The following is a 15,223-nucleotide window of genomic DNA, read 5'->3' as shown; positions in this document are numbered from 1 at the left end:
GCATGCGTCAACGGTGCTGCACAGTAGAATCCTGCAGCGGGTCGGGTACCCACGGGTTACCCGCAAAAACCTGCGGTACACTACGGTTGTAGGTAGAAGTTCCTGGTCGTTGCTTCTGCGGGTCGCAGGTCGGGCCGCGGGTCTTCTCAATAGGAATTTTTACTCCTTTTTTCTGATCACGTCTACTTCTGATGATGTCACGTCCGGTTTACAATGATATCACTTCCTGTTTTACTCCTTTTTTTCTGATTACACCTACTTCCGATGATGTCACTTCCAGTTTACAATGACAGCACCTCCTGATTCTTGATGGTTAGCTGGTCGCGGGTCCGGGTTGCGGATAAGGAACTTGCGGGTCGTGACGGGTAAGAATGCGGGTTTGTGGGTCTGGGTGGCGGATTGCAGGTTGCAGGTACGGGTTGGGTACAGGTTCCAAAAAATGGACCCGCGCAAGACTTGACTGCACTGTGCCGCAAATTGTTTTTTTTCTAGGGTCAGGAAATCGGGAGAGAGGGTCTGGCCTGGCAGGGGCCCATCGGGTTTTTTCCCGGTGTCCCAGCTGGCCAGTCCGACCCTGTATACAGCATACAGGGCATGAGCATGTCATCAGCAGTAATTATAAAATGAGGAGAAGGACAAGGTTTGGGTGGAAAGACTACAGGCTTTGCTATAGCTAGTTTCAGTTTGAGGTGGCGTTGATACTTACAGGAGTAGAGAACTATTGTATGAAGGGGTTGGCATAATTCTGACAATATAGTGTCATTTCCTAGTGACTAATACTGTGGTTTTAATTTTAGTGCATGTTTATTATAAAAGTGTCCTTTGCATGCCATTTCCAGTAAAGCAGAACATAATTAATCATGGCAGCTTCATTGTACCAGATAAAGATTATTGCAATTAATGTGTACAAATCATGTTGCACTAAACTTGGAGAGAAAAGACCAAGTAATGCAGTACAAAACAGATTTTATTGTGGCAAATTATGATCCTATGTTTTTTTTCAGGTCAGGCTGCCGCAGAGATAAACGGTATAACCAATAAAGCAACTCACAGCTGGGGTTCTAAAATGGAAGCTTTATCCACAACGGTAGAGAAGGATCTAGAGGGGGAGGTTCCTTTCATCACCACTGCACCCACCATGACACTGATCAACCACCACCCACTTTTGGAGGGGATTCTTCATGAAACAATAATGAAGAAAGATTTCCAGTATCTGGCCCCTTTCTTTTCTAGGAGCAAGCCAACAGAGGACAATAGTGACTTCCAAGACATATTGTCTACCCAAAAACTGAAAATTCCTTTGGATAATTTGGCCCACCCAGCTGATGTTCATGAATTCTATGAAGCTTCTACTACATCCCCAGTGCCACTTACACAATCCCCTATTCCCATGGACACAACATCCGCAGTCACAGATTCCCGGAGCGAGAGGAGCAGGTCCCATGAAGTAGCCAGGTTGGCTCCCATTCCAGCGACTTTTCCCACTTCTGTGGCCAACATTGTGACCATAACAGACAAAACAGAGAATTTACAGCAGCAGGTCACAGCAGTGTCTCCCTCTCAAACAGAATCTTTATATATAAGAGAGGACAATGCCGCCCTCTCTACTTCTATTCGTCACAAAGGCGCCACTCCAAGTGGATCCAATAAATGGAAAGTGAAGAAGGCAAATGACTCCATAATGTCACCAGCAGTTACAAATTCTGAAGAGGAGGAGGAGACAACTACAAGCACAATAATCACCACAACCGTGACAATGGCATCTCCATCACCAGGTGATTAGAAGTAGGAGGGTTGATATTCATAACTACATGAGGCTGAATTCATTGAAATGTCAGGTAAAGCAGAAGGATAGATAGATAAAGGGATACTGTAATCAATCAATTACTCCTTTAATTCTATACCTTTAAAGTTTTTTACAAAAACATTAATTGCATACATTGTTTTTTCTGAAATTTAAGCCCTTTTTGTATAACCTGGAGTCCACAACTCCCAGTATTCAACAACATATAACAAAGGGTAAAACCATGCTGGGGGCTGTAGTCTCTTAATATCTGGGGACGCAAGTTTTAAAGGGCACCTGTCATAGCAAAATTGCTTCCCCCATTAGAGTTGCAGGCTTATAGATTGTTGCGGCTCTCTCATTATCAGGGGAGTAGTCTACCTTTTTTACTTAATAATGAATGAGCTGGAACACCATGGGGCAAATTTACTAACCTCAGAAAATTCACTAGCAATGGCTTCGCTCACATCGCAAAACTTCCCCAGCCGTAGATCCGCCAGAACAACGCTAATTCACTAAAGGCAATTCTGGCACAAGAGATAACAACAGAGCGCAAATTCGCCAGGCGTTAGGGAGTGAAGTACCGCTAGAGTCTATCTCCTTCGCTAGCGTTGTTAAGCCAGCGACCACTAGTTAATCGGCGAAGTACTGAAATGACATCAGGCTGGCGGATTTTCGCTAGCATTAGTCACTTTGTCCTTTAGTAAATCTGCCCCCAAATGTGCATGTGTAGAGTCCCAACATGGCTGTTGATACTGGGACCTCCTGTGCATGTGGCATAGTGCTCACTAGGGGCATTTTATGGCCAAAATAGTATTGGTTCCCCCAACTGGAGTGAGGTCTCTAATAACCCACACCTCTGGTGGGGGAAACAATTTTGGTAGGCTTTGTACTCTTTAAGAATCAGCAGAGGCATATTTATCATCATTCGAGGGCCTCAGATGCCTGTTCACCTATTCACCAGTGGCGAAATGCGGAAATTTGCCGTCAATTTGTGCCTGGTGAATTTATTTGCCCATCACTAGTGAATAAACACACAGACAGAATGCACTGCAAATGCTTGTGAGCTACAAGTAGAAGATGTTTATTGAAAGACCTATTATAAAATAAAGAGGGTTAAATGGATTTCTGCAATGGCAGAGAGAGAAAAAAACATTTACCGGGCGCTGGATGAAACGAGGCCCATCTGCGTGGGCAAATGGAAGGTTCAGATAATTATGGTAAAGTGGTAAGGACGGCACAATAGACCAAATAACTCAAAAGCCTCACATTGAATTCAAATAAACAAAGAGCCCCACGCACAATGCTTGCTATTAAAATGTATAATTAGGAGGGAGGTTTTTCGAGGGGCTGTTGGGCTGGAAAAGTTTAATAAGAGCAGGATAATTAATCAGTGCTTTAGCGAAGGTGTATTCAACACATACTCCCTCAACACAGTCAGTACATGCCATTGTTTTGGTAAATAATAGACATTCCATTTGTATCTAGGATATATATAATATACCGTACATATTGTTATTATCGGTATTATTATATAGTGGTTTTCTTAGTCACTGGTTAAAGAACTCTCGATAACTACAACTTGAATAGCCAGATTTTATCATGTTTTTTTACGTTACATGAACTACATTTTGGATTTACTAATAGGTCTTTATTATTATTTTTTACAGAACCATGCAATAAGAATTTCACAGGCCCAGAAGGCTTCCTTCTCTCTCCTGTTCTCAAGGGCCCGCAGTACAAACCAGGACTGGACTGTGTCTATATAATCCAGGTATATCCTGGTTATGGTGTGGAAATCAAGGTGAGTAAAATACAGGAGGTTTCGTTTACCTCAGATTCTATCAGGCAAATATGTTAATGTTCAGGTGAATGCAGAAGAACAAACATTGTTCAGATACAAGTAAACAGAATGCCTTCTAAACAAACCATACATATAGTTTTCATGCAGGTACTGGTTGGTGGGACCGAGTATATTCAAAATGATATGGACAGGTACAAAGTTATTGTGAGCTTAAAAACTGTACTTCTGCCAAAAGCCCTTTGTACCCACATAAGTGTATAGATCTACAAGCCTTCCAATATGGCAGTTTTGGAACTGTTCAGCGGAACTTAGTGGTTTTGTCATTCATAAAGGTGGCCATAGACGCACAGATATTATCGCGCAAAACGAATTTTCGTACGATTTTCAATGCGTGTATGGTGGGAAATGAGCCGACCTATATTGGTAGAAGACCTGGATAACGGTCGGCTCGTTGATCGGGTGCCTTTGAAGGACCCAAACATCGGCCATCGGGGGGGGACAAGGGGGAGCGTTGTAGGGGGCCCCGAGGGTAAGGGGGGCCAGCCACGTCGCACTTACTTGATTAGCTGGCCCCCCAGCTTTCTGAGAGCTGCTGACTTTGGGAAGGCAGGGCGGGAGCACAAGGGGAGGTATCTTATGTCCAATACTTCCCCTTATTGGTCACTGAGTTTAAGTCCCGGTTGAGCTGCTCAGGGATTGGATAGCTGAGGTTTGAACTTCTCCTCCAGCTCATCCAATCACCATGCAGCTTTACCAGGACTTGAAATTCTGTGACCAATAAGGGAAGAAAATGCTGTCACTGGAAGAAGATTCAGCTACCTGTGCTCCCCTCCTCCCTTCTGTAGTTGGCAGCTCACTGACAGCAGGTGGGCCACACTAATGAAGTAAGTGTAACATGGCAGCGCCCCCCCTAAAGATAACCCTTTGTGGTCCCTGTTGTGTGGTGGGGCCCTTGGCACCAACCTTTTTTTAAACTTCTGGGGGGGGGGTCAAGTTTTTTTTACATGGATGTTTAAGGTGGGCCCTGGCCACCAATTTTCTTATAACGTGGGGTGCCCCTGGCCACCAATATTTTTTAATGGGGGGGCCCTGACCACAAATGTTTTTTCAATGAGGGGTCCCTGACCAGCAATATTTTTTTATTAACATGTGGGAACCCTAGCCACCAATGTTTTTGTTTTTTTACTGTGTGGTGGGGGGATGGACCTGTAGGTGGGGCTTTTGGTGGGCCCAGGAAATTTTGTCGTATAGGGCCCTGAGATTTCTGATGGCGGCCCTGATTGTTAGTGCTGAATTGTCAGATACACATAGAATTAAATTGTTTCTACCTGTACATCTGACGATTCAGCTCTACACGTGTGTATTGAAACAAAGATCTTTCTTCGGAAATATCTTTTCCAAGAAAGATCGTAATTGTTATGTCTATGGCCACCTTAAGAGTCTGGGCAATGATGTTGGGGATTGGCCATTGTCCTCCTGTTTCATCCTACAGCTGTTCAGTAGGGTTGTTCAGTAGGGTTGTTCACTAGGGCTGTTCAGTAGGGCTGTTCAGTAGGGCTGTTCAGTAGGGTTGAGGTCAAGGCTGGCCAGTTCTTCCAAGACTTTCAGTCATGGTTTTCCACTCCCATCTCTGCAAAACCAATTCTGTATGTTTTTATCTTGCTAAAACAGGAACAAAGTGATGCCACGAAGTGGGAAGCATGGTGTGGATTATATAGCCAATTGCAGTAATTCGAATGAGAGTCCAGACACTTTTGGCCATATAGTATTTCTCAGCAGAACATTTTTATCTAGAGTATAGTTTTCCAGACTACACAGATATATGAAGACAGACAATCACCAAGAGCTTCAATCATACTGTATTAAGACTATGCAATAAAATCTCACCCCATATCTCCTGTCTGACCTGAATGTCCAGCTATCAGGGGTATAAAGGAGAGCATATCATCATATACCCTATATTTCCGTCAAACTGGGCCCCCTAGCCACAGACAGCCAGGGGGTCAGACTCACAATTTTGAAACCCCTAAACTACAGTCATATCTAGACATCCATCAGTAAAGCCATTTATCTACCTTTAGTACATATATCCAGACAGAACCAGTGTAACTGCAAATGTTTGAAGGCTATGAGGTTTCTCCAACATCACTCATGGGTAAATCCCTCTTTTCTTGCCATCAGCATTTTTATCATTGCAACTTACAGTATAAGTAAGGAACACCCTGTGGTTGTAGTTAAAAAGTATATAAAGAAATGCAGCAAATGAATTCTAGAAACTTTAGATTTGCTTCATACTGTTCTGTGGTATTAGTTGCAGCATCAGCACCGTTTTTTTATCTGCAGCTTCCAATTAGTTACCTGAATCTGAAAGCAAAATATGTTTTCTTCTCGCACCCTGAACTCCCTGCAGACAATGTTCTTAGCTGCATCCTTCACTTCACTACCGAAAAAAGGAGTGTGCTGATCCTTTATTCCAATAACAATTATATATATATATATATATATATATATATATATATATATATATATATATATATATATATATATATATATATATATATATAAATATATATATATATATATATATATATATATATATATATATATATATATATATATATATATATATATATATATATATATATATATATATATATATATATATATATATAGAATACTATGACCCATGTATCCTGCAGAGACATTCTCATTTATCAAAGACTTGAAAAGTTTGGGCTGATTTTGTCATGTTTTAAAAAAAAAACTGGATTGGCCGGCTCACAAAGCTTTGGCTACTAGGGGAAAACTTCCAGATCCAGTGTCCTCAAGTTTGCAGAATCTGGTCTAATTGTATTATTTAGAACTGACTGGCATCTGATGTGTGCTTGAGGCTCTCCAGAAAAGAAAGATCTAGCTTTGAGTGGTTCATTTAGTCTGGACAATACTTCTGACCTTCTCTTACCAGGGATGCACCAAATGCAATATTTTGGAATTCAGCCAAATCCATCGTGAAAAATTTGGCTGAATACCGAACCAAATCCGTACTCTAATTTTAATAAGCAAATTAGACCCTGAAAGGTGAACAGCTTCAGCAGCAGGTGGTTAAAAATATTCTTTCTTCCTTGTTTGTGTGACGAAAAGTCATGTGATTTTAAAGGAGAAACCCTACCCCCCTACCCTACAGAGGCCCCCTCCCTCCTTCCCCCAGCATAGGTGTTACCTCGGGCAAATGCCCCTAACTCTTTACTTATTTCAGGATTCAGGCATCGGAGTTCTTCTCTTCAGAAATCTTTGGAATGAGACCAGCATGGCAGCACATGGGCAGTTCGGACAATTTTCTGTTTCACGTCAACTGCGCATGCACCGAATGTCACAAAAATTGCAGAAGCGCCGGTCTCATTCCGAATGATTACCGAAGGAACTGAAGATGGCGCCCGTGAACTCCGATGCTTAAATCTGCACCGAGGGGTAAGTAAAACATTATGAGCATTTGCCCGGGGTAACACTAAGGCTATGGGAAGGAGGGAAGGGGGTCTATGTAGGGTAGAGGGTAGGGGTTTTTTAACTTTAGGGTTGAATTCTTCTTTTAGGATTCGGTTTGGCCAGGCATTTGGATTTGGCCAAATACAAATCTTGCTCAAAAAAGACTGAATCCTGAACTGATTCAATACAAGGGGTCATTAAGGTATTCCAGGGGTGGTGCAAGTGACGGAGCCCTAAGAGGTGCATGAGTGAAGCCCTTAGTGTTCATCTAGGACAGTGGTCCCCAACCAGTAGCTCGTGAGTAACATGTTGCTCTCCAACCCCTTGGATGTTGCTCCCAGTGGCCTCAAAGCAGGTGATTATTTTTGAATTCCTGGCTTGGAGGCAAGTTTTGGCAGCATAAAACCAGGTGCACTGCCAAACAGAGTCTTAATGTAGGTTGACAATCCACATAGGAGCTACTAAATGGCCAATCACAGACCTTATTTGGCACCCCAAGAACATTTTTCATGCTAGTGTTGCTCCCCAACTCCTTTTACTTCTGAATGTTGCTCACAGGTTCTAAAGGTTGGGGATCCCTGATCTAGGGAGTAGTGATGGGCGATTTTTTTCGCCAGGTGCGAATTCACGGCGAATTTCCACCATTCGCCGCCAGCGAATAAATTCACGAAACCACTGTGAAAATTCGCCAGCACCAAAAAAATTTACTCGTTGCGTATTTTTCGCCGTTTCGCGAATTTCGCGGGAAATTTGTGAATTTTCCAGCAAACTGAAACACCCCAAATTCGCTACTAGGGAGCACCTGCTACTTTCTGCGGTCAGTGCAGGATGACAAAATGTTGCATACTTTAACACTTTTGACAAAGGTAGTTGCATCTATGCATGTTCCTTAGCATCATTTGGCTAATGCCATTGCACCCACTAAGCCTTTTCTGATGAAGTGTAAAGTACAGGTGTCAATGGACATCAGCCATGGAATTGACAGCAGCTTTGAGGGAACCCTGAATCCTAGGGTTCCCTTAGCAAGTTGCATTTCATTTCTGAGAGGTACATTTTGGGGCAGATTTATTAAGGTCTAAATGGTAAATTCGATTCCAATTTTTCAGTTGAATTTTTGGTCAAAACTCCCAAATTCGAGTTGGGAAAAATCCAAACTCTAATTCGAATTCGAGATTTATCATCCTCGACCCTGTAAACAACTCAAATTCAATAGGTCACCACCTAAAACTCGCCGAATTCATGTAGAAGTCAATGGCAGGGGTTTGTTGACCCATTTGAAGATGTTAAAAGCCTTCCTGATATTCAGGTTTTCAACCTTCCTCCTCCTAATTTACTCTTGATGGTCCAGTTGGGGTAGTGGGCCCTGGGGTCAATCAGTTTTTTTCCCAGTTTCTCGCTGGCTCACTGCAACCAAGGTATAGCACACGTTATTTAGCAGGCACCTAAAATGGTACTGAGGGAACCGACTAAATTGCAGGTAAAATTTAAACAGGCTTTGTGATTTGTATAGAACAATAAGCAACTTCTGCTTAGCTCCACTTGTAGCTATGTGCATTCCACTTTGAATGGTTGCTGGATGTTCTACAACCATTGTGAATATCCCTGATCTAAAATTAAAAGAAAAATTACCCAAAAAAAGAACCAGGAGCATAAACAACTGATTCTGCCAAGACTCTCCCTGGCAGACTACATAGAGCATTTTACGTTGCGCAAGTTCCCCCTCTGCATATTATGTTCTTTAAGATGCTGCTATGGAGACCAGTTATCCCTTTTAGCAATGAGAGAATCGAAACGTCTAGATACGTGATAAATGTATTGAGGAGCACAGACGTGGATATAGACTGGGCTCTGACACATACTTCTCGTTTGCTTACTTGGAGGTGAATTTGATTCTGTGTTTACGTCTCAAGAATTGTTGAGCAGCCTAAGATTCTAAGCAGATTCTAAGCTCTCAAGAGGCATCTTTTGTGTTTTTACCTTTCTACTTACTCATGGCAGCGTCCCACTAGGTACCAGGGGCAGCAAAAAAGAGCGAATTTCCGGGGGGGGGGGGGCAGCAGCAACTGCTGCTGCCTCAGGCGGCGGAGGGGCCAGGATCGCCCCTGATTATATCTAATAGAGAGAGATGGCATCATCTTGGGCTCATTTATTAAGCAGAACCATAGATGTAGTTGTGCAACATTGGCCGCAGTCAATGAATGAATCTGCAACATTCATTGAAAATACTTTTGTCTCAATGCACCCCATCAGTCAGTTTTGGATGAATTAAGGATTACAGCAGGGGACAGCACACACCCACCAAAAGGGACCATATACCCCAATGCCGCTGGACGCTTTTTAGACATGCCCAGTTAGGCACACGGATGGGGGGACACAGCACTTGCCACCACACCTGTTATAATCAGGCCCGGAGGGCACATTCACTCACCCCCCTGACCCAGTCCAACCTTGATTAAGGGCATGCACCTTTGACACAGGAGAAATGTGGACCTGTAAAGGTGGTGGTAGCTTCAGAGTTTCCTCAGCAGTCTGTGATAATAGATGCAGCATACTCACCTCAAAAGGACCAGGCACAGACTGAAATGCACATGTTGAGTGAGATCAGATCACTTTAAGCAGGGTGTAGATGAACTGTAGGCTAAACCATGTCCCGGCACCACCGTGCCCACAGTGTTGGTGAGCTCTACATCTGTCACCCGTTGTTTATTTATAAATTTGCATCTTCTCCACCCACTCTGGTGATACCATAAAGGTGCGGGCAAGCACAAGTATATAAGTAATGATGATGTACTGGGTTCCATTGGTTTCAGGTTGGCAAAGGACAACTTCCTTTTGAAGTCAAGCGCCACCAGCAAAAAGTTTCATTGGCTGCACTTATATCAGGTACATTGGCACCCAGCTGAATTGCACACTGCACTCGTACATAAGGCCTCTTATGCAGACTTGATTATTATCATTAGTTGCCCAGCCACAAATCTCCTCTTGTTCGGGGCAACTAATCTCCCCGAACTGTCTCCCATCGGCTAGAATGTAAATCGCCAGCGGGATGGCAATCGGTGTGCTCGCCCGAACTTGCCTCAAGAAGAAACTTCGGCGACGAAGCGCGATGAGTGCCATTCCGCCGGCGGGAGGCAGTTTGGGGAGATTGGCCGCCCCAAAGAAGAGGCAATTTATCGCCGGCTGAGGAATCTGAGCGTTTGTCTCTGCCGTTAGGGTGAGAGCAGAACTCCATTCTACTTATAAAAACATAAGAATCTGATGATTTCTGTGAACAATAAAGAATAAAAAAAAGGAATGAATGAAAATAACTATAGGGTTATTAGCATTGAACCAAGCCTAGGGTTCCATAACATTGAGAAACAATGATGCACATTTATATTCAGGATAGAATTAAAACATTGTTCACATTGAAGTGGAAGTTGTAGTTCACAAAGGCCGGCAGCTGCAAGCTTGTCTGACCATGTTGCATAGACCTGTCAATGTTAGCGGATAAGGTCAGCCCGGAAAACGCATTTTTTGTGATGTTTATGTGAGTTTAGTACTTTCATGCAGACAAAGCAAAGAGCAATTGTTTTAATAAAGTGAATATATGTTGGTGCTGGATAATAATAAAATAATTTGTTGAGCATTCCAGGGGCCATAAAAAATCCCTTGGAGGGCCACACCCAACCCATGGACCTCCAGTTTTAAAGTCTTGATTTAGACCATTAAAAAGCTGAATTTTAAATTCCATATAAAACTCTATTTCCCCCTCTTGCGATTTGACAGGTATGTGTCACATACAGTATATCAATTTAATCTATTTTCAGTTCCTTCTGCCAGTAGGGGAATTGGGAACAGAGTACAATATTGGTTTGGAACTGGTGTTGGTGCATTTGTTAAATACACTCAATTAGTGATGCACAAATCCACTATTTTTCATTCAGTCCAGCCCCAAATCCTTTGTGAAAGATTCGGCTGAACAACACACAGAATCCACATTTGCATCAGCAAATCAGGGGGGGGGAAAAGTTAAATTTTTTTTTTACTTCTGTGTTTTGTGACGAAAAAGTCACGTGGTTTTTAGCATTCAGATTCAGTTTGGCTAGGCATAAGGATTCAGCTGAATCTGAGTCCTGCTGAAAAAGGCTGATTCCTGGCCGAATACCAAACCAAATTCTAGATTCGGTGCATACCACACTCAATATGACTCGACTTGTGGTTAAATAGTTAGTGACCTGCCATCTCCATTATCCCATATATGCAGGACATAAAAGGGATAATTTACCACACTGTGGACAAATTGGAAAAAGAGGCCACAATTGAAGCTTCACTTTTATTGCCACAGGCCTCTTTGCTCCCTTTTAGAAGCGGGCAGGTTGAGGGATGGAGACATTAACCCACCCGCCCCCGAACTTGTGCCTCATTCAAAAGTACAAGAGTAGCATAATAGTGATAGAGTGATAAATATAAGTGTATAAATATACTGATGCACGTGTGCTGTGGAGGAACCAAATATACCCAAAAAGTCCCAGCAACAGCCTGTTTCATATTATTTTCATGTCCTACGCTACTCCTCCTAAGTGGTCTCTGCCCAGGCCCTAAAGAAAGCTCACCATCTCCGCAAATAATATATAGAAGAGGAAGAGCTGATAGCAGGATTAAACTGAAAGTCCTCATTTTATTGCTAACACCTTTGGCAATAAAAAGAGCACTTGAAGTTTAATCCTGCTATCAGCTCTTCCTCTTCTATATATTATTTGCGGAGAACCATTTGTGGGTTTCTGTGGGTTTCTTCAGTATCTTGGTTTTGTTTATTGCCTACCGTATCCTTTGCCTTATCACCTTGATGTTGGATTTGTCTCTTTAACAAAGCAGGGAGATTGCTCAGACTGCTGTTTAGATGCTTAAACAAAAGGTAGGAAGCAATTTATCGTCTTATGAATAGAAGGAACTTGAGACTCAGCAACTTAATAAAAGTTAATGTCTTGTGCTTCCAACCTGATAACAAAATAAATGAGTTAATTGAACGCTCCCAATCAGAAAACTATCAGTGCAGTTGGCACTCCCTTTAGGTTATTGCTATTATACACAGAGCTAGAGATAGCGGCGGCTAACATACTTTAGCTGAGAGACTATGACTGCGTAGGAAGTAAATTCAAAATATGACTTCAGCTATCACTCTCTTACCTGAAAATGTAGGCTGTTGGTAATAAGGGGAATATAATGTTCCCATAAAATAATGGACCATGAAAATAATGAAATTGTTGTTTTGGGTGTTTTTTTTAAAGAAGACCAGATGCATACCTAGAAGTTATAGGGACCCATGGGAACATTATTTTAGGGCTCCTAAAGGGAAAATTGACCTTTGTGACAAAAGCTCATTAGGCCATTAGGCTTTAGGGTCGGCACCTTACTTATCTGAAAGATCCATACAGGGGGGTGGATGATGTCGGGGACAAAGCTGTTTGGGTGGATCAATGTTATTTTTGGGGCTGGCTGATGATTTTAGAGAGCAGGGCTGTAATGCAGGGGTGCTAAAAAGGTAGATCGGGATCTACCAGTAGATTGTAGGCCAGTGATCAGTAGATCTCAAGACACTCAAGTAGATGTCAACAAACAGCTTGTCTAAGGGTAGGACTACACAGACGTTTTCAGCGCGATCCGGTGCACTGCGACAAAATGCCCGTGACAAATTGCATGCAACGAAAATAATGTAAGTGAATGCACTGTCGGGTGAAGTCGCATTGTTGATCCAACTCGACCCGACTGTCGGATGCAGACACTGCCCGCTGTGTCTGCATCCGACAGTCGTGATGCGTCGAATCTACCCTGCGACTTCATCCGACAATACATTCACTTACCTTATTTCCGTTGCAGGCGTTTTGTTGCAGCACGTCGGATTATGCTGAAAACATCCGTGTAGTCCTACCCTTAATCACCCTCCTATTTCTATCCCATGGACCAGAATTCTAACAGTGTTTTATGGATGTAGTTCATAATGGGACAACCTCACTAAAAGTAGACCTTGAATTACTAAAGTATTACCTGCTGTAATGGTACAAAAGGTCCATGTTAAAACCAAACAGATGGCAAGGGTCCATTTATTGTGGTGCACAGTTATCTGGAAAGCAGAGTCCGAAAATCCATATATTCAACATGGAACAAGATGAGGGTGGGATTGAGTGTGGGGGGAATGGTCCCTGTGAGTGAGAGGCTGAATTTCATGGGTAACAGAGCAAGAAGTATTTGAAAATGAGCTTCACTAATAAATTATTCAGCACCATTAATAAATAATACATTGCATGCCTTAACTGTTCTTTAAATGAAGCCAAGTTGCTGGGTTAATATTACCTTAGCCTAAGTAATAAAACTGAGATTGGCAGACAGCTGGTTCATGGTTAATATTTATATAAATGACCATAATGATTTAGACAGTTAATTAAAATCTATGTCTTAAGTCCCAATTGGATTCTCATTTGTTATCCTTCTCCTGTTCCCCTACGAGTGCAGGTAGCCTTCAGGCCTATGATTTAATGTGGGTAATAAAGCATCATCTATGGAATATCTTGGGACTCCAGAACTTCTTCACTATTATTGATTGGCCATGTATTGTATATAATGTCTAGCAGAATAAAAACCTTGAACAAAGTCGCCTCTTTCTAATTCACTCCATATTTATAGAGGAAATGAAAACAATTTTATGTAACTGTAGGAATTAACTATCATTTTGTTATATGACAATTTACACTCAAAATATGGACAGTGCATATAAAATGACATAAATAAAAATGCACAGTGTTTATACAGGTATATGACCTGTTATCCAAAATGTTCTGGACTTAGGGTTTTATGGGATTTTCTGTAATTTGGATCAACATACCTTAAGCATGCTAAAAAATAATTAAAACATAAAATAAATACAATCATTTTGTTTTGCATTCAGTAAGGATTAATTATATATATATATATATATTTATATATATATATATATATATATATATATATATATATATTAGTTTGGATCAGTACAAGGTGCTGTTATTACATAGAAAATCGTTTTTAAAAATGTGAATTATTGAATTAAAATGGAGTCTATGGGAGATGGATGTTCCATAATTCAAAGCTTTATGACCTGTACAATATTTTGTATTCAAACGTGTAAACCAAGGCTATATCCACAGGGGCTTTAGAAAAGAAGAATTATACGCAGTTCCCCTTTACCCCTTGCTTTATTCTTATCTTACTTTCAAGGTAAACAGTAGCCAATGGAGGGTGCTACAGGCTGTGGGTAGGCACTAGGAGGATTTGTGTTTATAAGAAGGAAAAGGATGGCCTGTAATGCAGAAGTACCAGAGTGCCTAGTAGTGTCACTTCTGTGCCCCAAAATGTTTTAAACATTTACAGCAGCATCAGATTTAGCAATCCATGGCCCTGAATTCTCTTTGCTTGAAAGATACTGGGAACTGGGATTTACATTTAAATGTGAAAGCAAACAAAAATATAACCTCACTCCACTCCGGGTGGAAAATGGCAATTAGCAAAGTTCAGTTCTTGGCAATGTTATCCCCCTTAACCAAGGCATGGCCAGACCAGGCTGGCCAGGAGCCCAAGACAACCCAGCAGGCCGCCCCCACCACCTCAAGCATATGTGAGCATGCACGCAAACAAATGCACACAGGCATTAGTGCAGGACTCATCCAGCCGAGCAGCAGGGAAGGTATGTGCCTGGTGCCCCATAACATTTGTGCCCTAGGCACTTGCCTCTTCTGCATACCCCTAGTTCTGGCCCTGCCCCAAGGTACCATTCCCTTTGGATTAAGTAGTTGCACCCACGTTGCAGGTGCACAAGCAAGACTTGTCCTCAGCCTGGGGAAACACATGTGGCTAAAGTATTTAAAATGTTTCGATGAGTTTTGCCGCAAAAATGATACCCATAGACTCCAATGGGTGAAAAGAATTTAGCGCAACAAAAAACATTTGACATGCCACATATTGTGAGAAAAAAAAATTGGCGTCCATAGACTTCAATGGATTTCAGTGTATTTTTGCAGTTTCATGAAATTTGGGCAAAGCAAAATGGGTCAGATTAGCTCATCACTAGTCTGAAGCTCAAATGCTTATTCAAAGCAGCACACTACAGCCCTCTCCAAACTCTCCCTGGTCCATTTTCT

General features: G+C 42.0%; 1 protein-coding gene across 1 annotated transcript in view; it reads left to right on the top strand.

Moving 5' to 3' along the window:
• The window catches only part of LOC108709170 (seizure protein 6), a 340,196-nt gene that overhangs the window by 184,463 nt on the left and 140,510 nt on the right, over positions 1-15,223 (top strand). The window contains exons 2-3 of the mRNA XM_018248783.2: positions 1,005-1,775; positions 3,454-3,587. Coding sequence (XP_018104272.2) covers positions 1,005-1,775; positions 3,454-3,587 — 905 coding nt within the window. The remainder of the gene's footprint in view (positions 1-1,004; positions 1,776-3,453; positions 3,588-15,223) is intronic.

Source organism: Xenopus laevis, chromosome 2S (genome assembly GCF_017654675.1).
Source record: "Xenopus laevis strain J_2021 chromosome 2S, Xenopus_laevis_v10.1, whole genome shotgun sequence".
Classification (NCBI taxonomy): domain Eukaryota; kingdom Metazoa; phylum Chordata; class Amphibia; order Anura; family Pipidae; genus Xenopus; species Xenopus laevis.
This window is presented reverse-complemented; position numbering and strand designations above follow the sequence as displayed.